General features: G+C 48.8%; 1 protein-coding gene across 2 annotated transcripts in view; it reads right to left on the bottom strand.

Moving 5' to 3' along the window:
• for (cGMP-dependent protein kinase for) overlaps nucleotides 1–24,498 on the bottom strand; it is a 163,166-nt gene that overhangs the window by 106,065 nt on the left and 32,603 nt on the right. The window contains exon 1 of one of the 2 annotated variants that reach the window (XM_077649182.1): nucleotides 9,583–10,193. The exons of the other annotated variant lie outside the window; for it this stretch is intronic. Coding sequence (XP_077505308.1) covers nucleotides 9,583–10,079 — 497 coding nt within the window. The 5' untranslated portion in view covers nucleotides 10,080–10,193. Of the gene's footprint in view, nucleotides 1–9,582; nucleotides 10,194–24,498 lie in introns of those variants that run through there. 2 annotated transcript variants of the gene reach the window in all.

The raw sequence follows: 24,498 nt of genomic DNA, 5'->3' as shown, positions 1-24,498 counted from the left end.
TTGTAGGCAATGATATCACTTCTTACACTTATGTATGAATTGTCCAGGAAGCATTTAGTTCTGTGGATGTGCATAAGGCTTGTGTAAAAGCTGTGTAAATATGTAAAAGCTGTTCACTATTCAGACTCTTTTTACTTAGTGTTTTAGGCAATGGAGAGTCATGGCGAATGGCCTTGCTTCATTTTCTCGTGCAGGTGTGTGAACTGCACTTCCACGCAGGCGACTTCATTACGACGTTGTCACACCAAGATGAACTGACAGGGAAAATAATAGAGGTGAAGCGTGACAGGCTACAGTTGAAGATTGATGCTGCGCCTTCTGTTTTTCCAAACTGCCCAAAATACTTGTCCTCAACGCCTGGACGGAGTGAATCGCCAGAGACGAAAAAAGCAAGAAGGGAAAACGCTGCTTTGCAGGAGGCTATGAGGAAGTCACTTCAGTCTAATGAGCTTGAACAGAAAAGAAACAAAGTTTCATCTTACGAGGAGTTCAAATCTAAGTTGCCTGGAATCTGCAACACGAAATTCTGGACCGTTTCTGTCGATGAGCAGTGCGTTAGGTTCCTTCTCATCGAGAATGATCCTTCACCTAATGTGAAATGCGCCTTGGTAGTTCTCCCTGATCTGTCACTTTCTGTTTTCTTGAATGGAGTGAAGCTTCTGTCGCTTCCTTCAGGCAGGATTCTGCCAGCTCAAGTATGCGACACCTCCAGCCTGTCCTTGCTGCTAGAAGAACTCGAGATAGGCTTGCATAATATACCTGAGGTGACGAAAGAGTCGAAACATACTAAAGTATTGCAGTTTGTCGGTTCACTGCTTGCAGACCTCATTGAGGACAGTGATACGACGAAAGAACAGTCTTCTTTGCTGAAATTTCTGGTTGAGCAGATAGAGCTTCTCCTCGCGAAACAGCATGTGTATAGCGCAGAGCTGCTGGTATTCGCCAGTATTTTGAATTCAATTTCTCCTCACGCATATCACTTCACAAGAGCTGCATCAAGAATCATTCTGCCCCATCCTTCCACACTGCGCCGTGTTTGCTCAAATTACAAAGCTGACCCTCTTGTGGAGCAAAATCAACCGCACTGTCTCTCCTACATCCGAGAACGAGTCAAATCAATGAAAGACCACGAGAAGACAGTGACCCTGATGATCGATGAGATCCACATAAAACCATACTTCGACTACAAAGGGGGCACAATAGTAGGATCGTCGGTTCATTCAACGGAACCAGCAACAACAGCCCATGTGTTCATGGTACAATCACTCCTTTCTGCAAACAAGGACGTCATTCACATATTACCTGTGAGCAAACTGAGCGCAGAAATTTTGCACGAGCATGCTAAGAACATAATCATTAATGTTGAGAAAATGGGGCTCAAAATTATCGCTGTGATAACGGACAACAATGCTCTGAACCGCAAGATGATGTCGTTATTTGCTACAAGTCCTCAGGTGAGCATTGTCTATCCCCATCCAGCCGATAACGCTCGCCCTCTTTTCTACGTGGTCGATCCTGTGCATCTCTTGAAGTGCATTAGGAACAATTGGATTAACCAGAAAAACCCTGGAACATGCCTCTATTTCCCTGAAATGGACTTGAGTGGAGCAATGCCCGAAGGGCCTCCTCGTATGAAAGCTGCTTCTTTCGCAGCTGTGCGGCAGCTTTATTCTTCAGAGAAGACGTCGCTTGTGAAGGCTGCTTACAGACTGAACGCAAAAGCCGTGAATCCAACCTCAATGGAGCGGCAAAATGTAAAGCTCGCTCTCGACGTCATTAATCAGTTTGTTTCAAATGCCCTCAGGACACATGGTTCCGCGTTCAAGATTCCTCAAGCTGAGTCGACTGCTCTTTTCATTGACGTTATCCTCACATGGTGGCAAATAGTCAATGTTAAGACCCCTTGCAAAGGCCAGAGGCTAAGGGACAGCATGCAAGACCCGGTAAGGTCTGTTGATGACACACAGTTAGCTTTCCTGAGCGGCGTTGTGGACTGGTTGGACGCTTGGGCAAGAATAAACATCACCAGTGGCTCGCTGACGAAAGAGACTCACAGTGCTTTGCGACTGACATGCTATTCTCTGGTAGAACTCTCGCGCTACTGCTTAGAAGAACTTCACTTCAAGTACGTACTGCTGGGCAAATTTCAGACGGATGCGCTAGAAGACCGGTTCGGCCGTTACCGCCAGCTGGCAGGATCACAGTACCACATTTCCGTGCGTCAGCTCTACGAATGTGAGAAGAAGCTTCGTCTTCAAAAACTTTTGACATTTCCACGCGAGGAAACAGAGTTTGAAGACGTAAGTGAGGATCTTGTCCCATGCAACTTTTCTGTGGCTGTCAGCGACGACGATATTACACACGCCCACTCTGACATGGATGCTATTGTCTACATTGCAGGATACGCTGCTCATGCTGCTTTAAAGAAGCTTTCATGTTCTGCTTGCTTCAGCACATTGGTGATTGAAAATCGAGAGATCGAAGCGGAAAATACTGCCATGATAGCTAACCTGTCGAGAGGAGGGCTGAAGTTTCCCCAGCCATGCACAGTTCACATGGTACTGATGACTAAACTAGTTGCAGAGAAGTTGTCTTTTGGAGCAACCGCGGAAGATTTTCTCTCCTGTAGAAATCAACGTGGTGTCGTGATTTCACAGACGATTTCCCTCCTGGACGAACACGACATTGAGACATGTGAAAATGGCCACACTGCACAAACTCTCCTGCGCTTGGTAGTACGCGTTGCAACCAACGTTGTTCTAAACAACTTTTGCAAACTAAGAAATGATGCCATACAAGACAATGCGCAGCAGAAGGCCGCAGCCCGGAAAGCAGCAACGCTTAAGAAGAAGTAAGTTTTATTCCCAAGCAATAAAAATGCTTTGCGCACACTTCATTGCTGGTGTCTCGTCGTTTTTTATTGTAAGGGTCAGATTAGCTGTACAAATACTCAACAGCGCAACATTATTGTGAGTGTCATTATTGCTGTGTGTGAAAGCTTTAAGCAAAACACAATACAGAATAAAACTAACACAATGCGCAGTAGACGGTGTTTTTTTTTTCAATGTTCACGAACTTCTACTTTAACAACTAGATATACGCATGTGCGGTCTGTGCGGATGGATTTTACCGCACGGCAGACATCATGTACGTGATAGAACCTAATAATTAGATGATTAATTGAAATTAACTAATCAATTTTTTATTATAATGACCAATAATGCGAAATTGGCGGCCGTATGCTAAATTGTTTATTATAAAAAACTGTATTAGCAGCTCGAACTTTCTTGACAATAAGGTGTTCTGCAATAAAAAAAATATATAAAGCAGATAAAATGATAGCCTAAGGCGCGCACAAACTAGCGAATTTCTTTTCTGCAGCAACGACAAAAATGAAAATGAAGGAATCACTTATAAGGCAGCTACGTACGGCAGTACCCGAATAGTGCAGACGGGCGCGGCGCGCTGAAATCGCGGAGCGCGGGGCCTGCACGGTCCCTTGGCGTGACGTCACGCGGCCGGTGGAGAGGCCTTAGCATTGAGAGGGTGTTGCTATAGTCAAGTGTGCACACTCAAGTTCATGGCTGCACTTAGGAGGGCATTCCCAGCTACCATATGATACAAGCGAATATTGGAACGACCGCGTAGCCACACGCAGTAACTTACACACTAAACAAATTCTCACCCATAAGGGTGCAAATGAGCTGTCCCCAGACGAACACCCTTTTGGGGGCTAAAAAAGGGTGCAGAGATCAGCACCCTTCAGGAAGGGTGCACATCATGAAAGTTTAGAGGGCGCGCATCAGTCCAAGGCTTTTGTTTCATGGGTGGATCAATGTGGAGCACCCTTTCAACATGCGTTCGTAGGGGTGTTATGGAAAAATTGTACCCTTTAATGAGGGTGCAACCATTACACCCTGTAAAATATCATGAAGTGCACCCTTCCTTAAGGGTGCAGATCTCGGCACCCTTTTTTAGCACCGAACAATTGGAAAAGGATGTTCGTCTGGGGACAGCTGATTTACACCCTTAAGGATGAGAAATTGTTTAGTGTGTAGGGAGCATAATTCCGGAGAATACAGTGATGCAGCTCGATGGAACGATCGGACTCGGACAGCAGAACAGCACGGTCCCTGCTCTTCCGGAGGATCGGTCTTTGTACGCGCTTTGCTGGGTAGAGGGCGCAAACCGCACTTCCCTAAAATCATCCGTGGAGCCTCTAATGGCTGGTGACTCAAGCGTGGCGCTTCTGTCGCTGACCTGATCTAAGGTCTAAGCGACTCCTCTCCACAGCTGAACCAGCGCAAGCAACGGGGTAGGCCGCGCTTATGGGTAAACCGAAACAGGCTGCGAGGCTATACTGCGAGGGCGCGGAGAGAAAGTCCATAGTGGAAACTCCCAGTCTCAAAAGATTTTCATCTCGCGGCTATTTTCGAAGCGAACGATGTTGGACTTCTCGAAAACGTGACTCACAAGGGGAGCTTACTGGCCGCAAGCGGGGTGCGCAAAAGCCAAAAGAGAAGTAGAAAGAAAGAGACGCGAACGGACGCATGAGCGAAACAGGCGTGCGTACGCACGAATTCGACAAGGTCGCAGTCGGAATTCCCTTTCGCAAAGGAAGCCGCCTCCGAGCAGCTCCCGCGCCGCGCTGCATAAATTTGCACGTATTCGCGACGATGCAACTGGCAGCAGCGCGCGCGAAAGCAGGTCTCGGAGAGTTTCGCAATAAGCGACACGATAACCGCGCTCCAAATAGCTTCTCAGTAAGCCACGGCTTCTTATCCCTCCTTCTTTACACCACCGTACCCGCAGGCCTTCGAAATCTACCGTCGCCAGACCTATACGTTGCAATGGCAGCCCGGTTCGCCACGAGTCCGAAATCCCGCATCTCCCGAGCCGTGACTCCCTGTGCGGTGTCGAAGGTGCGCCTCGCCGTGCCCTTCAGGCCGCGGTCGGCCGGCAGCGCGAGCTTCTCACGCGTCGCCGCGGGTTCATCGGGAGTGCACCATCAGCACGGGCGCGCCCAGCCAAGCGCGGCTGCATGCTGTAGCCGAGAACCTTGCGGACATGCGCCAGCGGCGCGCGCACTTTCACGCATGACCAACATGCGTCCAGGCGCCCGCGGCACGAGGCCAACTGCGAACGCCTCGCGCCGATGCCTCCTCGGCTTCCAGTGAAATTCCAAGGACGCTGGCTCTCTTCGCCTCCGCATACTCTCCGCGGTCTCGCGCGGAGGAAATGGCAATGATATCAGGCTGCACGATGAAACGGGTAATGAGATCTGTTTCTGCGATGAAAGGGATAAAAAAAGTCAAATGGAAATGTCGTCGATGGCAAGTCCGCTACCCTGCAGTAATGGCACTGCTCAATCGCCACACACGCGAAGTCGGAGCGGCGGCCGTAGAATTGCACCGCTTCAGCAGAAAATCCCGCACTCTTCGTGATGAATCGAACGCACCAAGAAAAGCTGCGCCTCCACCAAAACGCGGCCCCCTAACTGAACACCGAACGCGTCGCGAAACAGCTGCATAGCCCAAACGATATTAGTAAATTAACCCAGCGGGTGTTTCCATGGCGTCCTGTTTCTTCCCTTTGTGACCGCCCACTGGCAAAGGCTGCCACGCAACGGCGTCAGTGCATTGCAAGGTGACTCTGCGGGAATCTCCCGTGATGGCTTTTCCACCGGTGCAGAGTAAACGATGGACAGGGTCACAGGTTTAGAAATAATACACACTGCCACGGAAGATGTAGGTGCCGCAACGTGCAGAGAATGCACCCGAATTATCTGCGTCGGAAGCAGCGAAGCCTGAGATTAAGCCCACACCACCATCGGCCGTACGTGGCGGCGTACAAAAAAGCGGTAGACCGTTCCAATTCTTGAAGATTTCGCATTACTCCGCAAATAATGCTGCTAATAATGAATGAAGCCAACACCAGGCTAATGTACAAATCTTTTCACATTCTGCTGCGGGCTACCAGTCACCCTAGCGTTAACCTACAGCGGCGCTAATTAATAATTAATAATTGGTTTTGGGGGGAAAGGAAATGGCGCAGTATCTGTCTCATATATCGTTGGACACCTGAACCGCGCCGTAAGGGAAGGGATAAAGGAGGCAGTGAAAGAAGAAAGGAAGAGATAGGTGCCGTAGTGGAGGGCTCCGGAATAATTTCGACCACCTGGGGATCTTTAACGTGCACTAATATCGCACAGCACACGGGCGCCTTAGCGTTTTCCCTCCATAAAAACGCAGCCGCCGCGGTCGGGTTCGAACCCGGGAACTCCGGATCAGTAGTCGAGCGCCCTAACCACTGAGCCACCGCGGCGGGCTGCGGCGCTATCAAAGAACTCATTTTAACTGTATTCTAAAATGCTGGGGCCTCCAATCTAAATCGCTGTGTCCAGCAAAAGGAATATATACTCAGACAGTGCCACAGTATCCAATCTCAGCGCGGGTTGCGTCCTTTTGTTCAATTTTTTTTATCTGCCTTCCTTTGTCGGTTCTACATTGAAAGCAGGGCGGTCTCCGCGCTTTCAAGCCGCCCGCAAAATAAATCGAACAGGAGTGGAACAAGTGGTACGTACGAACGTACTGCAATCCCGCATATGCTCTCCGCTCAAACTCTTACGTTTTACTCATTGAGGAAAAAAAAGTGTGCCGTCGGTCATAAAATGTGCTCATTGGCTGGAGGGAAATGATGTCACCAGACCGGATATCCCTATTGGCTGGAGGGAGGTTACGTCACCAGAGCGGACGTGACGTCACTTCAGGTAAAAGCATTAACAACTTCTAATGCTATAGCATTGCCAACACACAAAGTAATTAGGTGTCCCTGTAAATTTTCCTTACCAGAACCCCGTCCCCACTTGGAGAGAAACTTTGCTTACGGATTGTGAGAGCACTATCAACCAGTCTCATAAACAACGGCAATTTTCGTGCTAAAATGTAGCAAAAGGCATTTGCGTTTGCATTACGAGGCACAAAACAAGAACGAAACGCATAGCCATTCTCGGTTATGCTGACGCAATCAAGCTCAGCGTTTTTCTCGATTACACGTACATCACACGCCGCAAGTCACTCGTCTCATACGTACAACGATTTCACGCCACTTTTTCATTTCGCAGTGATGGTACATCGATTAAGCTTGTTGTCAAGCGCACAGGCCGACTGAAAATTTACGTATATCAAGTGTAACTCAGTGCAACGCAGAGCCGCCTTCATGACTTCATCTTAACTGCACCTAATGAACTTAGCTCCGCGAACAATGAGCCGCTGTTGACAAGCACGCAGTAGGCGGGCTTTTACTGCTCTTTGGAGAGTGTTACGCACTCCACTTCTTTGGCTTACGATCTCCACGTGTTTCATTTATCCCATGCGCGCGGGCACTTGCATTGTTGAGGAAGCGATAACGAGGGGCAAAGGTAACAGTGGGCAGATAAGGCTTTGCCAGGCACTCGGGTTGCTAGCGTTTCTAGCGCGCAGTAGAGGTCCGGTGGACTAGCAAATAATAATAATAATAATAATTGGTTTTTGGGGGAAAGGAAATGGCGCAGTATCTGTCTCATATATCGTTGGACACCTGAACCGCGCCGTAAGGGAAGGGTAAAGGAGGGAGTGAAAGAAGAAAGAAAGAGAGGTGCCGTAGTGGAGGGCTCCGGAATAATTTCGACCACCTGGGGATCTTTAACGTGCACTGACATCGCACAGCACACGGGCGCCTTAGCGTTCTTCCTCCATAAAAACGCAGCCGCCGCGGTCTGGTTCGAACCCGGGAACTCCGGATCAGCAGTCGAGCGCCCTAACCACTGAGCCACCGGCGGCGGGGCAAGCAAATAATTAAGGAAACAAAATTACGGGCGAGGCCCGACGGGTCGCTAATGACTCGAGCGCGTAAAAGTGTCGCCATAGTGGACCCGTGGGCGTGAAATTATCCATAGGAAAACCGCGGTGACCTTCATTATTTACACGAATAAATGCCTCATGTCCATGGGACCACCCTTGCACTCCGTCGTACCTTCCGAGAATCACTCATACATTCTATCGTTCCCTTTCGACACCACTGACTTCTCGTTCCACTGGGTACTCCTCTCAACTCCGCGACGCGTTAGGCTGATCGAACGGGCGTCCCTGGATGGGCCTTTTTTTCCTTTCTTCTTCCAGTCGTTCGACCCTTCTATCATTCGATCTCCTGGACATGCACACGATGGGTTTGGCGCGGTGTTTCCACAAGAGGTTGGCTGCGAGACGGCATGCACGCATGATGCCGCCGTTCCGTCTATGCGCGTTATGCGGGTGAACACACGAAGGAAGGTGAAAGAAGTGTTTAGGAGCAATACGGCCCCGCTACCCTGGCGACAGGAGTAAAGACATGGACAGAAGGCGCGTCTGCATGCATGCGACGTAGTGGCCACTGCAGGCGGCCGGGGCGAGACACACGAGGAACATCGGCTGGTACACATCGCGTGCTCCCGAGCGAGCCTTTCTTACACGGCGACAATAAATCACGAACCTTCCTCGTGCCCTTCACGAAGCGACCTTAACGAATGCCGCTTCCTCATAGTCATTACTCGGCGAATTAGCCGCTGTAATTTGCGCAGAAAGTAATACATGCGGACTGCAAGCGCAACAAGAACGCAAAAAAAAAAGTCAGCAAGATGCGGCGCGTTTGAAAACGAGAAACAAAAGCTCAGCGAAATTTCCTTCCATGGCGTCGTAGAAATTCTTCCTTCTTTTTTTGTTTCACGTCAAAAAAAAAAAAGTGAGCGCTTACGAAGCCGTATAGGCAGGAATGAACATCTACACAGTGTCAGCTTGCATTCAGGCGCTGGACGAAAGAACAGTCCCCGAGGACTTCGAATCAGACGGCATGGAAACTGAGCACCTCGGCAGAGGTATACGAGGAGGGGAATTCCGTTCCGTCACGCGCTGCACAGACGCGGCTCTCTTGTACCGGGGTCCACATTTTTTCCAACGCTTCGCGCACTGCGCGATTGCAGCTGCCTAATATCACAGTTACTGCCAACATACGTCTGCCGCGTGTTACGCAACAAGAGGGATGTCGCGAAGTAACATCGGCGCATAACTATATGGAGACCGCAACAAAAAAAAAGAGAGAGAGAGAAAGGCTCGTACACCTGACCGCTTTCGTGGCAGGAGTGCTTTCAAAAGGCAGCTGCAATGCATGGCAGCAAATGACGGGACGACTTAAGAGGCATTACGAGACGAAAACGCCTCGGCCGAAGAACACGCCGTGTACACGAGGCCTTCGGTCAGAGGCTGCGCGCTTAATAATGCCGCTAACACCTAGTCACACTACCACGCGGCGTGCACGCCCGGCATGTATACAACGGCTTTCACGAGCTGACGTAGCCGACTCGTGTCTCACAGTTGGACGTGGACTACACACATGCGTCATTAGGCGCTAGACGGCAGTATCTTGATGAAAGTAGTTACTCAATGCAATGCTGTCGGCACAGCGCCCGACATACATGGTGCAGGACAAAAGAAACCTGCCGCGTTTACCCACGCGCGCCGCGAATCCACGGGAGTATTTTGGGAAAAGGTCAAAGGTCGGCAAGCCTACCGTGCCCTGCGCAGGAGCAGCAGACAGGTCCTCAGCCTAGCCGAGCAGGCGTCGCCGTAACCGTGCCCGATGCGCATGAGCACGCGCAGGACGCCCTTGAGGAGGGCCGTCAGCGCGCGCAGTCCGGCACCCAGCGACGCCAGGGCTCGCTCGCACGCCTCCTGGCCCCGCTGCAGGCCGGCCAACACCAGCGTCGCGACCTGGCCGCGGGCGGCAATCCAGAGGGCCGTCGCGACCTGCACGTCGACGGCCCGAGACGGGGCCCCGACAATCAGCGATGCGGGCGTCCAGCTGAAGCAGACCGGACCGGACGAGGACCGGACCGCCGATGCGGAGGACGAGTGGCCGCGGCGCGGCACCTGCTGCGGCTGACGGCGCCGCGCGCGAGGCGACGATGAGGACCGCAGCTGACGGCGGCGGCGGTGGGAGGCAGACGACGGACACCGCGATCCTCTGCTTTCGCACGGACTCGCCGAGGGGACGACGGCGCTGAGCATTTTTTTCTTTCTCCCAGCGCGCGCGCTCCGACGCGAGCTGGCAGGCCGGACAAGGAAATGAAAGGCGACTCCGGCCGCGCTGTGGCCGGTGTTGCCAGGGGAAAGAGCGGGGAAAAGACGCGCGACAGGTGATGCGCGCGCACGCTCAAACGGACCGACGACGGCGAGGAGAAAGGTGCGTCCACGGGAGAGCCCCCTCGCGATGACGCGGGCATTGCGCGGCCTTTGTTTCGGCGCCCTTTCCCCCCGGCTCGCCGCCGGAGGGACAGGGGCGGCACTTTTTGAGCCTCCGTACGCCGCACAATGTATCACAACTGCCGATGAGACAGCTGGTGTCGGCTTTCAGCGAGGTGTACACCGCCTTTGTTTTCCTGTCGCGGTGTCCGCTGTACCGTATTTACGGAGACTCGACGCCCGCTCCCCGGCAGCCACGATGGGGCCGTAGACCTGCGTGCGGAGCTGCAGCGCTCCTTGGCCACACACGAATTGCGAGGCCGCTGCCCCGGTCTAGAGATGGTATCGCGGGACCGTATCAAAACGACGCGCAAAGGCAAAAACACTCTCGGAGCCGGATGGATTTTGATGGGATAAGCGGCATTCATTCTGTCTCTCTCTCTCTTGTTGATTCGTAGTCGCCTGAAAAGTCTCGGCGTGCACTTGTCCCACAGGATGGTGAAAATCAGACAAGAACTCGAATTTCAGGTGGCGAAAACACACCAACGAGAGCTGAAGAAAAAGCAGTGAATAACTTCGTTGACGCTTTGGCGTGGTCCCCCTGAAAGGTGACAGCACCCACTTTCTTGTTTGGCACACGGGGTCGGGAAACTAAATCACTACTGCTCTCGCTTGATACCATTCAGTAACCGTTACTATGTCAAGAGCGGGCGCGTAGCGTAAAACAAAGGGTGGGGGGGGGGGGGGGGGGGACTGTGCGAACCACCAGTCAAGAGTATCCCCCTATCTCTCATTTTACCTCACATCGGGTCGAACTAGTGTACGCGTACATGAAATCGGACCAATCGGTTAACAGACGGCGGGCCTCAAAATGCAATGAAGTGCCCTTGGAGGGGAAGGGCAGGCAGGATTCGTTTTGTCATCTGTTCGGCCTCATAGGACGCCAAGGTGTATTTACACGAAATTTCAAGGCCAATCGCCTTTCGCCCTTTGCAAATAGTGCAGAGTGTGAGATCAGATAAGTAGATGTAAGATACGGAGGGGGGGGGGGGGCAGAAAAGATTTATGGCTGCCGTACCTGTCAACCATGTTCCATTTGGCGAAATGTTTAGGGGAATCCCCCAAGGCGGAGTATATTTGTATACTAAGTGAGTAATTACTCAATGGCGTCCACCCGAGCGAAGCCTACGGCTATAAAGGAAAGCTATACAGCTTCCACAGAAACTTCGTAGTTAAAGAAATATCCGTCTTGGTTCGGGGTTCGAAGCCGGGACCACCGCTTCACCGAAGAAGTCGCTCTACCAACTGAGCTAACCGGGACGGCTAGCATATGGCAGGGCGAGAGCGAGCTGATCAACAACTAGAAGTGCGAACAGTGTTGGCCAAATGTTTAGTGGAATCCCCCAAGGTAGAGTAGGTTTGTAATAAGGGAGTAATTACTCGTTGGCATCCACCCAAGCGCAGCCTTGGCTACTCATTGGCATCCACCCGAGACTGCGCTTGGGTGGATGCCAATGATTAATTACTCCCTTATTACACGTTCCATTTGCTAGAAAGCAGCCACTGCCCCAAGCAAACTGAGTCAAACCGTTCTTCATGTAGCGAACCTTCTCCATCCTTTGCATAGGGCGGCTCGGTGACAATAACGCCGGAATTTCAGCCCCCAATCTAGAGCAGAGCTGGACCAGAGGAGCGACTCCCTGCCTTGCCCCTTCACTGCGTGTGCGCGTGTGTACAGGCGCTCGCTCGAGAGGACCCGCGATGGTTACTCTTCTGCGCGGAGCTCCCTCGCCCTGTGCAGCCAGGCTCCCGCTGGCTGGTTTTCGAGAGCGCGACTGCCAGAGATTGTGCCCTGAGCATCCAGAAACAATGTCGCCATGACGCCGTCAACGCGGCAGGTGTCGTCATTATACGAACCCTTCTGCGTGACTGTCACGCGGTACTCTGCTAGAGCTGTGCGATTTTGTCTTCGCTGCTTAAAGTTCTGTTTTGCAAACAAATAAAAAATCTGCAGCAGGGTCGGAAACTACGTCTCGTGCAGCTGATTCTACAATATTCAGCCACAATCGAAAGTCGCGTCCCTTCAGAGTGACCTCCGGCACCTCTTGAAATCATGCTAAAGGCACGCTGCGTGCATATTTCTGCACTGAATAAACAAACTCTATGCTCTCAAAACGAAAAGACGAGAAGGAAACTGAGTGCAATCTAATTTCTAAATATGAAGCAACCGCAAACAAAAAAGAAAGAAAAACGATTCCTGAAAGGTCCTAGAGTCGTTGTCAGCTTCGAGGCACTCCATACTGATAAATTCTGCAGCAAAACCTCGCGGTTACGGAACGCAGTTGCACTACTGATCCGGAGTTCCCGGGTTCGAACCCGACCGCGGCGGCTGCGTTTTTATGGAGGAAAAACGCTAAGGCGCCCGTGTGCTGTGCGATGTCGGTGCACGTTAAAGATCCCCAGGTGGTCGAAATTATTCCGGAGCCCTCCACTACGGCACCTCTCTCTTCCTTTCTTCTTTCACTCCCTCCTTTATCCCTTCCCTTACGGCGCGGTTCAGGTGTCCAACGATATATGAGACAGATACTGCGCCATTTCCTTTCCCCAAAAACCAATTATTATTATTATTATTATTATTATTATTATTATCACCATTATCCTGTGGAGGTTAGGGCGCGGATGACTAACAGAGTGGTGTTCCAGCTGAAGTACTGCGCTACGCAAAGGTAAGTAGCAGAAGGATCATAGCCACGCTAGTTGGAATAAAAACAGCTTCGATTTTTAGCACTCATTGTTTTGTGAACGTCAGTACAACTAGTTAAGCTCGAAAAAAAAAATCGTCCGAAAAAAACGACAAAGACCACACGGCAAGCTCGAAGTAAGTCAGTCCCTTTTATCGGTACCTTATTGCGCCTATTTAGTGGTCTGATTATAACGGTGGGTCTGGCGAAGAGGCGCATATTCAGGGACATCTTGACTTTGAGAATCAGCTGTTACTCCTCTGTAATAAACACTAGTATCTGCACCAATCTCGCAACTTGCTCACGGGGGAGCGGAAGGTATACGAGCGCTCGTTGCTTCGCCATCATTGCGAGGAAACTGTGGGCGGAGCAGTGGCGCCGCCACTACAAGCGTAGTTCGGAAGTATCCAAACAAACAAGCGCGTCTAGTTGGCCTAAAAGAATATTATTACAGGCTGAAGGCAGCTTTAGAATATCCCCTGTTCGCTCTCACTAGAAATATTACAACACTCGCTCTTTCGCACATAAAAGAAATCAACAAAGCAAGAAACGTCGCCGACTACTTCTCCCCAGTCCATCTTCAGTTTCAGTTTATTGTGGCATACAGTTACATCATACAACCAACAATAATATCAAAGACGAGGGTCCCAGAGCCACAGACTGAAACGCGGCCCTAGATTAGTTGTTACAATGTGAAAATATCATCCAAATAACCGCAGCAATAAAGGAACTCCAGTGTAAGGGACAAAAAGAAGGAAAACAATAACGCTTTGAATGCACTTAAAAAACGAATACAACAAAGACCGATTACAAAATGTTGAAGGCGAAACTGCATAAAAATGGCACAGAAAAAAATAATAGCAGTCATATGCAATTGAACCTGGACATATCGAACTCGAAGGGCATCACGAATAGTTCGATATATCGAGAATTCGATATATAAGAAATGATAATAGATAAGTTTATCTGTAACCTGGAAGTAAGGACACATTGCGCCCACACTAGTGACGCGCTTCTTTCAGCGACGTATACCACCCACTGACGTGCTGACAGTGCCCACCACTCGCTAGGCGTTCCTATAGCTAACCTGCTTCGCATCGAAGCCGCGGCGGACAGCTGTTTGGAACTAGCCACTGCCTATCATAAAATCCTGTTGTCAGTACACTAATAAATAGAATAATCACAGTGGCTTTCCGCAACGCTTTCGGCAGCGAAGCATACCAGGCGATGGCCGCCCCTAGGCGTTAAAGTTAGGTTGGCTTCACCGCATGACAGCGTTGTGGCGCGAAAATTTAATATAAGATCTCGAAGGCCATCAAGCGCCCGACCTCGACCATCCTCGACCCGACCCCTCTCCGTGCGCGAAAAGTGTTCGAAAAGCGCCGTTCGGGGACGTGCCACTTGGAAGTGAGAGGCGCGCAGTTCGATATGTCGAATGATTGGCGAAGTAGATCGATATAGCGCGCGACTTTCCTTTACCTTTACCCAGGACTGTCAAGAGGATAATCAGCGCGTACGACATAGCCAATCAATCGAAATATCGAAATATTCCGGTTCGATATTACTCTCAAGGAACACTCTCAAGGTTCGATTACACCCAGTAAACATAAATACCCACGAGAGCAGCAGATTGAACAGCCGTCGCCTGAGCTCAGTTGGTAAAAGCACCGGACGCGATATTCGGAGGTCGTGGGTTCGGATCCGATCGCACCGGCGGCATGGTTGTTTTTTCTGCTGGTTTTAAGTAATCTTCTTTAAGCGTTAGATTAATGTAAGTATTATTATCCCACTGATTAGCACTACACATTAAAAAAATAATAAAAACATTCCCCTATGCACCTTGGTTTCGGTGACTGTTGGCTCCTTTCATAAGTTTGTCAAAAACGAGTCCCTCATTTCCCTTACCTTGTCTGATATATATATATATATATATATATATATATATATATATATATATATATATATATATATATATATATATATATATATTTCTGTATCTGTCAGGCGGTCTGATAAGATGTACCAGCAATGACGTGTGCCTGACCTGCATGCAGCGTTATCTATAAAACCACCCTGCTACCTCAAATAAGGAGCTTTCTGCGTTGATATATATATATATATATATATATATATATATATATATATATATATATATATATATATATATATATATATATATATATATATTAGAGTGATAATAAAAAGAAGTTTGAGGTGTAATGACCATATTGTTTTAGTACAAAGGGTAATTCATTCCATAATTTTGCAGCACACAATAAGGACGCCACTGTTCTGTACGAAATGTGCACTCTCTCTGTTGTGACAGAAGCCATCCTGCTAAAGAAGTTGAATCAGGCGCCTGCAGGAGGCCACTGAAGTTTGGACAGCCTTGTAGATGAAGACCTTCAACTATGGATCGCAGCATCATTACGCAGGGTGTCCAGACAATTAGTTGATAAAGAAAATCCCCAGGAACAACCACGAAGACTTGTAGTTCACAGGAGGCCCCAAGATATACGTCCAAATCTTCGACTGGGTTGCCAAATGATTTCGTGCACTACGAATAGAGTCGTAATGAGGAACGAATGCAGCCTGAAGAACCTGAAACCGGAGGTCGAAACTTGCAGCCGTATGAGTCACAGCTACCGTCGACGCTCCGGCCGTTGTTTTGGAAATTGCGTGAGGCTATCGCACTTTGACCCGAACGCTTTGTAACATATCAAGTAATACTGTTGAACGAGCATTTTCGAAGTTGAGAGCTGTCAACTCAAGCATGCTAAAACAATCGAATCAACAATGTTAGCAAGCCTACTACTACAACATAGCGTGTGTACCACTGAGGTAACAAGATTCAAGCGCTTTGCGTCTACTATATCCTTTTGTGAACTTTCAGTTGTTGTTGTTTTTTTAGAGTAATCACCGCTTTTAGCGTTCGCGCCGTACAACTGTAGCCGGAAAATAGCGATTTTCCAAACCAAAAAGAAATAAACGCCGAAAGTGCACGGCCTTTTCATGGGAAACTGGGAACGGAAGCTATCATGTGCCAAACACAGGGTTGAAAAAGGTCTCTTTTTTCGGTCGAGCGTACTGAACGTCTTTATAAATGTTACAATTTATATCAAATTTGGGTGTCTTTCAAAAGGGGTAAGGGGGGTGGGGGGTGGCTTGAAATTATAAAAAGAGTAAGGTGGGAAGAAATGGCATCTTCTCTTGATAAATCCGTTAAAAATGTTTCTCTACTACACCTTCATAATTTCTGCAAGAAATTAAAATATCACTCCTCATGACGAGCCCTTCACAGCCTTTACGTATGGGTTTTTTTCTTCGTTTCAGAGTACGAAATCCTGAGTGAGATCAGTGCGCGACCAATCCGAAGATGGCATAATCCCTGCAAAGAGACGATCTTGGCGTCTGCGTGGTTTTTCATTCCTCTAATATGGGTTTTACGGTTTTACCAGGTAGAACTTGTTAAGTTAATTACCTCGCTTGTGTTGCCACTTCGACTTTTCTCGCAGTTTACAATATATATATATATATATATATATATATATATATATATATATATATATATATATATATATATATATATATATATATATATATATATATATTATATATATATATATATATATATATATATATATATATCATCACGAGCCTGGGCTGCACACCTGTAAGCCGTCAGCCTTCACAGTATTGCTTATTGCAACACACCTCGCATCCCAGCAAACTGTTATTTTGCGTCATTTTCTTGGTTCCATCGTCATTGCCGCCAGGTACCCACCGGTGATATTATAATAAGTACAAGCTTTCCTCTGGACCGGTGCTCGGCTTATCTGGAGTGAAAAGTTTGGGGAATGTGTCTTTGACCCCACCTTGCGCAGACAAAAATACCTCGTCGCATGACGCTGTTTGGCGAAAGCTACCCTTAAGCCATAAAAATGCATCATCATCGTCATCATCATAATTATCTGGCGGCTGTGGTTATACTGTGTGTACGATGTCGCCTATCAAGAGTTTAGATTTTTTTTTTTGATAGAAGTGCTCACAAGGAGTCTGTGTAAATCATACGCATATTTTCGATGCTTTCCTGAAGTACTTTCTTTTTTTCCACAGAGGTCACGAACTATTCTGCGATAAAAATTAACGCATAACGCGGTATACTCTTCTTATTTCCCTCCATTTCACTCGAACTTATTGCGATATTCGTCTGACCAGTACGGCTCTAGAAGAATAGCAACTGAGAGCCTATCTCTAGAGCATGGCTGGTCGCCAAAGCCGCTTGTCCCCTGGACTCAATCCGGGACTTCGAGGAGGCCACTTCAGTTTTCAATGCAGTTGTTCCCTCCTCTTACGGTGGCAGCCGTATAAGTTTCTATTACAAAAATGCACTGAAATAAACGTAGCACAGTGCTCTTCCAATGTCGTCCATTCTCGTGCTCGCCTTAGTGAAGAAACCTGTTCCATGCGCTGAATTTGAGGCAATGTAAGCTGCCCCGGAGTTTCATAAGCTATAAACGAAAACTCGATCCGACTGCGCGAAATGTCTTAAAAGCAAAATGAAATGTCACACAGCTCTTCATATTGACGAACTGAACGTTATCTTATTCTAAACAAGCAATATTTAAAACTACGACGAACTCCAGCAAGAACGCTACCGGCCAGATAATAACTTTCAGCCAACCTGTTCGGTACCGACCTCATGAGCTGTTTAAGCGCAGTTATTAGTGCAAAGGAATGAGCGTAATTTCCTTCTATATTATACTCAGGTTTCAAAGTTCACGCTCTTCAGAAACACAATTTTGTTGCCTCTCTCTCAGTTTCGGCTACCTAAAAGCTGTCGTGCTCTTTAAACAGCACGAAGACCATGAGATCCTGTGAGACTGCCTTCTTCACCGGCTGTGTCTAGCATAGCTTGTTGGTCACAAAGACTGCTGTCACTCATGGATTGCAGCGCCAGTGTTTAGAGTACAGAGGGCACTGTGATGCGCGTTTCCTCCCGCTTCGCATAAAAATATCGCAAAAATGCGATGAACCGACTCGTGAAGGAAACTGAAATACGTGAAATGGCAATCACCAGGATGCATAACTTCTTCCTGGCGCTTCTCTAGCCGACAGTCAAAAAGGGGAAAAAAATCAAGTGTTCTCATCTGTGGAGTTCGCTGACCTTTCCGCTGACCTTTCCGCGAACTCGCTGGTCATGTGTTCGCAAGAAAGGCCGCTCCAGTGGAGTCGGAAGGCGCCAACAAAGGGACCCGTCCCCATCTCGGCCTCCCCTGCTTGCGGCGGACGTCCTTGTTTACTCCGCGCCGTCACGGGCATAGCCCGCCTTAAGAAGCCTAACCATGTACAGGTGTCGACATGTGTGCGTTGTCAAGGGGTCGCCGAGGTTTCGGGACTGCAAGAGATACGGCTGAGTATTAGCCGAGTGACCGGAAACCCACTGATCCCGTAACGACTGTCTTCTTCTCTTTCGGTGTGTTCTGTAAACAACTTTAAGGATCGTTTCGTCGGCATATGTTTGTCGCGTGTGCGAGAGAGACAGGAAAGTGGTAACGGCTGGGCCGTGGGTGCCGTGGGAGAGGGTGGTCGCGTTTGTGCTGTTTGTGTATTTGATTGCAACCTCTCCTTTCCCAAACGTTTAATCAGCACTCTTTCCCCAATCTGTGATTAGTTGGCGGAAATCCTTATTTTCCTTTCCCTAACCACTGATTGGCGAGGTGTGTCGCTTGTAATCTTATCGGTGGCTGTCCCCGCTAAGTGCGGTGACAGAGGGTTTAAACAAAAAGCGCGCTGGGTTGAACGAGGGCTGAATTTGTCTGATCAACGGTTTAGTCATGTAAATAGTTTTCTCCTTGCTTTGTTTCTTCTTGTTTTATTTATTTTTGTAAATAAATATAACTTTCTCCTTTCCTCGAGTAACGTGAATGTTTGCGAGTTAGAACCACCGGGTCATCAAGAAACCCCGATTTTATCATCAATAAGGTGTTTCCTCTCATCACCACCTTGAAAGGGGTAACTCAACTTCATCGTTCACTCATATGCACAACAGAGTATGACCGCACTTAGACTTCGACAGTATTATCTGGAAGAACACGTTAATTGTGGCGGCATAAACTAGAGGCGTTCGAATAAGTTTGAACGGAACCTGTCCGTATACCGAACTGCGACAAATAAAAAAAAGGCGTGCAGAAGCGACTATATACTTGTAACTTATAGTGATTATTTTGTCAGCTGTGCAGACATGAAATAAACAGACAAAGGATAATTCCACTGATTTTATTTGATCTGCCATCGTCGGTAGGTCTCTTTATACACAGCAAAGGAGATGTCCACTGCGTAGCACTTATCGAGACTTCCACTAGACTTCTCGTCAGCTACCGTTGTTTCCTTTCTTCGCGTGCGCCGCTCCACAAAAGCTGCGGAAATTACTTTTCTCGCGGAAATCGTACAATCTGGAAAATAGACATTAAGAGCTGTGAGTCTATGCCCCCCCCCCCCCCCCCCCCCGATTCGTTGGAACGGACGTCAGCGCACGCCTACTCACACCTACCATACTGCTCACGAACGGTTTTCGAATCGCAACCAACGCACTAAGATCTGCACTTACTGTAATGGCCAATACAGCCTGGTTCCTTGCAAAAGCTCGTGAAACAGGAAAAATCCCTTTCAGCTTCGACATTTGTTCGCAGGCGAGACAAATTTGGAAAAAAAAAATGAACCGATAAGCCAGTAAAAATAAAACAAGTGTGATCATGCGACACGCAGCTGTCCCCTGTAAGTGCTGTGGGCGGTGGAGTTGACCGCTGCATGCATTATGTGCACAGGAAAGCGTCAACAATAGAAATTAACGGAGGAAACACAGGGCATCGATTACAACCGCGAGGACATGTGCTGCATGCAGAGCGCAGTGAGAGCTACTTCGGTCGCTTGCACGAAAGAAGCGCTAAAAGCACACGCGCAACAAAGCAAAGAAAGGAACAACAAACTGACATTTGTAAGCTTTCGAGAAGCAACGCCGAACTGTCTGTCAGTGGGGCATCGAAATTTGCGCAGAAGAGAAGCAGTAACAAGCAATCGTTCAACAAAACGGAGCAACAATTAAGAGATAAAAATATGCAAAGAGGGAAAACAAAACTGCCTAAAAGAAGGAAGAAACCTGCCAGACTGCAGTGCGTCGCGGCGCCCCTCCGTCCGCTCCCGTCAGCGAGTTTCGAAACGAGAGAAACAAACGCCCCATTCGCGAAGGAAGCCGCGCGAGGCGTGATGCACCGCGGAGGAGGCGGTGAATCACGCCTCGCGCGGCCCAGCCTGCCGCCAGCGAAACAGGCGGGGTCTCGGGAGCAGCATGCACACGCACGCGCTGGCAACAGGGCAGGCCGTGGCGCGCTCCACGTCCGGCAGCAGTAATTTTTCCCGCCGTGGAAAACACGCGAGATAAGGGCGCGAACGACGAGGTGACAAAAGGCCCTCAGCAGATACGCTGGGTGTCCCGTTACCACCGCCTCGTTAGACGATGCGCAATTCAACACGAGACACATCGAGCTGCGCAGCGCCACACCAAACAAGTGCTCTTAACACGAATCCGTCTACACGGTAATTGAAAGGGAGCAAGCAAACTGTCATTCCCTGTTTACTCGTTTCTGTTTAGAGTGGGCGGAGAACGACATAGCGCTGAGAATTTAGTGAGTGCTGGGAAGACATGCTCGGCTCAATCGCCTGGCGCATGCAAGCCTATGCTTCACTCGGTGAGCTGCATGCACTCTGCGAAGTGCAGCTGTCTGCTGAAATAGACGGTACCTCGACGACAGTAGTGCGGCGAGCACGGCAGAGGTGACGTATAGCATTTGTCAAAAGTTCAGAGCCCAGGGGGTTTGTTTCTGGACCAGGCTGTTTTGCTCGCAATGCATCTTCAGCGTTCCAAATCTCCCGAAGGCAAGAAGATTTTTGGTTCTGCCCCCTCCGACGGGCAAGACTTCCAGGAGTGCTACAAGAGTTCCACAACAGTGTTTAGATGCAAACCTCCTGGTATCTAAACTTTTGACATATACGGGGCGCGCAAGCACTACCCGAACGCCTCCTGTAGACAAGCAAAAACGCAAAGCTAGGACTGCTCGGTATTACGCCGTCTCGAAAGAGAGAACACGCTCTGGCCGCAATGCGTCCGCCGGAAGCCAACACGCAATTTCTGGAGCCCTAACACTGCGCAATGCTAATTGCTAAAACAATAAACAACGTAACGAGATAAAATTTTCAGAACATCACTCAGTGAAGAAGTATAGTACAGAGCGCTTTTTTTTTCAAGATCAAGGATAAATGCAACTTGCAACCACGGCTGGAGCGCTTGACGCAATGCACGCACGAGTCCCAGAGGTGGGAAACCTCGTGAGGTCGACGTCAACCTCAAAACGACCTCAACCTCACGTCGTGAGGTGAGGTCGGCGACGGCTCGAAATTTTGCGAGGGAGGTCAGCAAATCAGACCTCAACCTCAAGCGTGAGTTTGAGGTTGAGTGAGGTCGTCATTCGGTGAGGTCGAAATTTTGAGGTCCAGACTTTTTGCAGTTGCCACGTCTTACTCCGACTAGTGCCGCTTCCGAAGCTGAGTCGCAGGGCACCGCCGCAATGTTCATGCAGTGATGACGCTTGGTGTTCGGTGTCCCCCATAGACTGTCTATTAACTAGAGGGAAAGCTGGGTCCCCGCCTATGGGAGTTTGCATGGAGCCTCCTCGAGACCCCCTGTGCTTCTTTCCCGCCACCGGTTGGCCCGGTATTGCACTACCTCCGGGATTGGCCTTGTATTTTGCGCGTCTGTGCTATCCTGTCTTTCTATCCGATCTTTCAACTCTCCTACTGTCTGCACGTGGTAGCGATTGTGGCTCGCCTTGAGCCAGTGAGCAGGCCTGTGCACTTTCCTTTCTTCCTGGCAGTAACAGACAGACAGACTGCAGAACCACAACTTTTGGCCAAAAAATAATGAGAAACAAACGTTGTTCGATAATCAAGAATGTCCTATCATTCAATATCCTGTCTATAAATCGTAACAAACGAGCAGAAAAGCATGTAAATGCAAAGTTTGCTCAAAATAAGCGATGGCTTGCTCTCCTATTGGCCAAGCATTGCAGACCACAAAAGCCAATATTTCGTGCTTAACAAGCGTACTTTTAAAAAGAAATATGTTTTTGAAAAAAATTGTCCCGCACCAAGTAGCTCATCGCCCCATGATGCTTTGCGCGCCCATGGAGGTTCAGATGCAGCGCCGCCAGCTTTCCCTCCAGTGAATAGTAAGAAACTATATGGTTTCCCCTGTTTGGACAACCGGATGCCACAGTTCCCTCTTAGCTTCCGGTGTTGCGCCGCAATGTCCGTTCAGTCCGAGCTTACAGGAAGACGCACCCCTCTGGTCTTCCCGGAAGGAGTGTTATACCCCTGTCACACGGACACTGTAAAGGTACTTTGAACTAATGCTCCATTACTCTAAGGACGAACGCGCGCTGCCACACGGACGCGCCAAAGGACACCTAGCTCAAAGGAGCTTCGAAACAAGGCAGCTCGAGTTCGTCCTTTGAGGCTTCAAGGGAGTACTCTCTCTCCCAGCGAGTTAACAGCATAAATAAATTGAGAAAAGAAACGTTCAATTTTCGTTTTATAAATTCACTTCATAAGATTAGTGGTGTTTTAAAATATAAGATCATTTGTTTTGTGGCAGTCTCACCACGCCATACTCTCGTTCCAGATATACGAGCGAGTTGGGCTCAGTGTGGCCAGCACTGTGATGTTATGCTCTGTACTTGGAAAATCATGTCATTATTGCAGTTAAAATTGCGTTGCATTAACATAATACGGTTATAAAACTAATTTACTAAAAAAATGTGACATTTATGTATTTACGTGTGCAGTGAGGCTTGCAATTTAAATAACGCTTTTCGCCGATGAGGGCGCTAAAAAGTTCTTGCGAAGGTTATTCCGCGACCGTGTAGCACGGACGAACTCCCTTGAAGTAGTGCTCCTTTGGGAGCGTAAAGGAGCATTAGTTCAAAGTGCCTTTAGAGTGCCCGTGTGACAGGGGTATTACTGTCACAGCACACCACTCTGCCTCCCCCTTGCCCCGCTGGCGTAGCACCCGGCTGCCTGCCGGTCGGCTCAAACTCCCGGGAGCGCGCAAAGCACGTAACTCACGTTGACCCGCGGTAGCTTTGTTTTATGCCGCAAACAAATAAGTTCAGTCCAACAAGCACGCAACAAATTCGTCGCAGCGCTGATGGCCCCAAGCAAGACTGCTTCGTGTTCATGCTTGTGTCCGGCACTGACGTCATGGCTCTTGCCTTGCAGTCGAATAAAGGGGATCCTGCTGTACATTACAAGTTAACGTAACAGTAACTGGAGTAGTCGGCACAGGCGAGAGAATGTGATTCAGGTGGTTCCTAACAATGACACCTGCTGATTTGATTTAAAAATAATAATAATAATAATTGGTTTTTGGTGGAAAGGAAATGGCGCAGTATCTGTCTCATATATCGTTGGACACCTGAACCGCGCCGTAAGGGAAGGGATAAAGGAGGGAGTGAAAGAAGAGAGGAACAAATAGGTCCGTAGTGGAGGGCTCCGGAATAATTTCGACCACCTGGGGATCTTTAACGTGCACTGACATCGCACAGCACACGGGCGCCTTAGCGCGAAGCCAGAAAAACCTGTAACACCGTCGAAGCTTTTGATCGGTGACTTCCCCTTCCGAATCTCACACTAATTATGTATATTCCCGTTCCGTGATGCAAGCAGATACAAATACAATTTCGCTTTTTTATCCTTCCGAATAACCTCTCTTGTTCCTTCTCGGAAATTCGCTTATTATGCCGAAACAAAACAACACGAGGCGAACGCACCAGCATAGCGGTGTTGCAGCGGCGAAAAAATGCTAAACTATGATGAATGTATGGTGATGTGATAGTTGATTCCTTTTCCTTCTTTTAATGAAGATGTGGGATGGGAACTAATTACATGTTCGCGCCGTACTGCTGAGTCGCCGTTTCAAACCTTCTAATATGACGTTTAATGGGGCACGCTGTTGTTCGCTTCTGTTTTTAGTGTGCCATTTTTGTTTGTATGTTTCTAATCATTCTCTTTTCTTTTTCTTTTCTCGTATGGGATCAGTTAGGTTGGCGGCCTGCCTTGCAGACGACCAGGCACTACACGTTATCTTTCCTTTAACTGTTTTGCCGAGACCCATCGTTCACCTTAAACGGCTTCGCAGAATGCTCGCGCGGTGCTCGTGGGTAAAAGACGTCGAGAATGCTGGCGTATACCATTGATTAGTTCAGTTTTGAAGGAAAACAAGTGACTGCCTTAAAGCAGCTTGTCTCAGACTGGTCGACGAAATGGTACCCAGAATTCAGTTGAGGCGTATGATGACTTAGGCGGTTTTTTTTCCTCCGGGGTAGGGAGAGGGGTGGTGGGTGAGTCGGGGGGGGGGGGGGGGGGGGGTCTCGACAAAAGATTTCGCTGCG

This window comes from Amblyomma americanum, chromosome 1 (genome assembly GCF_052857255.1).
Source record: "Amblyomma americanum isolate KBUSLIRL-KWMA chromosome 1, ASM5285725v1, whole genome shotgun sequence".
NCBI lineage: Eukaryota > Metazoa > Arthropoda > Arachnida > Ixodida > Ixodidae > Amblyomma > Amblyomma americanum.
Note: the sequence above shows the minus strand (reverse complement) of the source record. Positions and strands in the feature narration are given on the sequence as shown.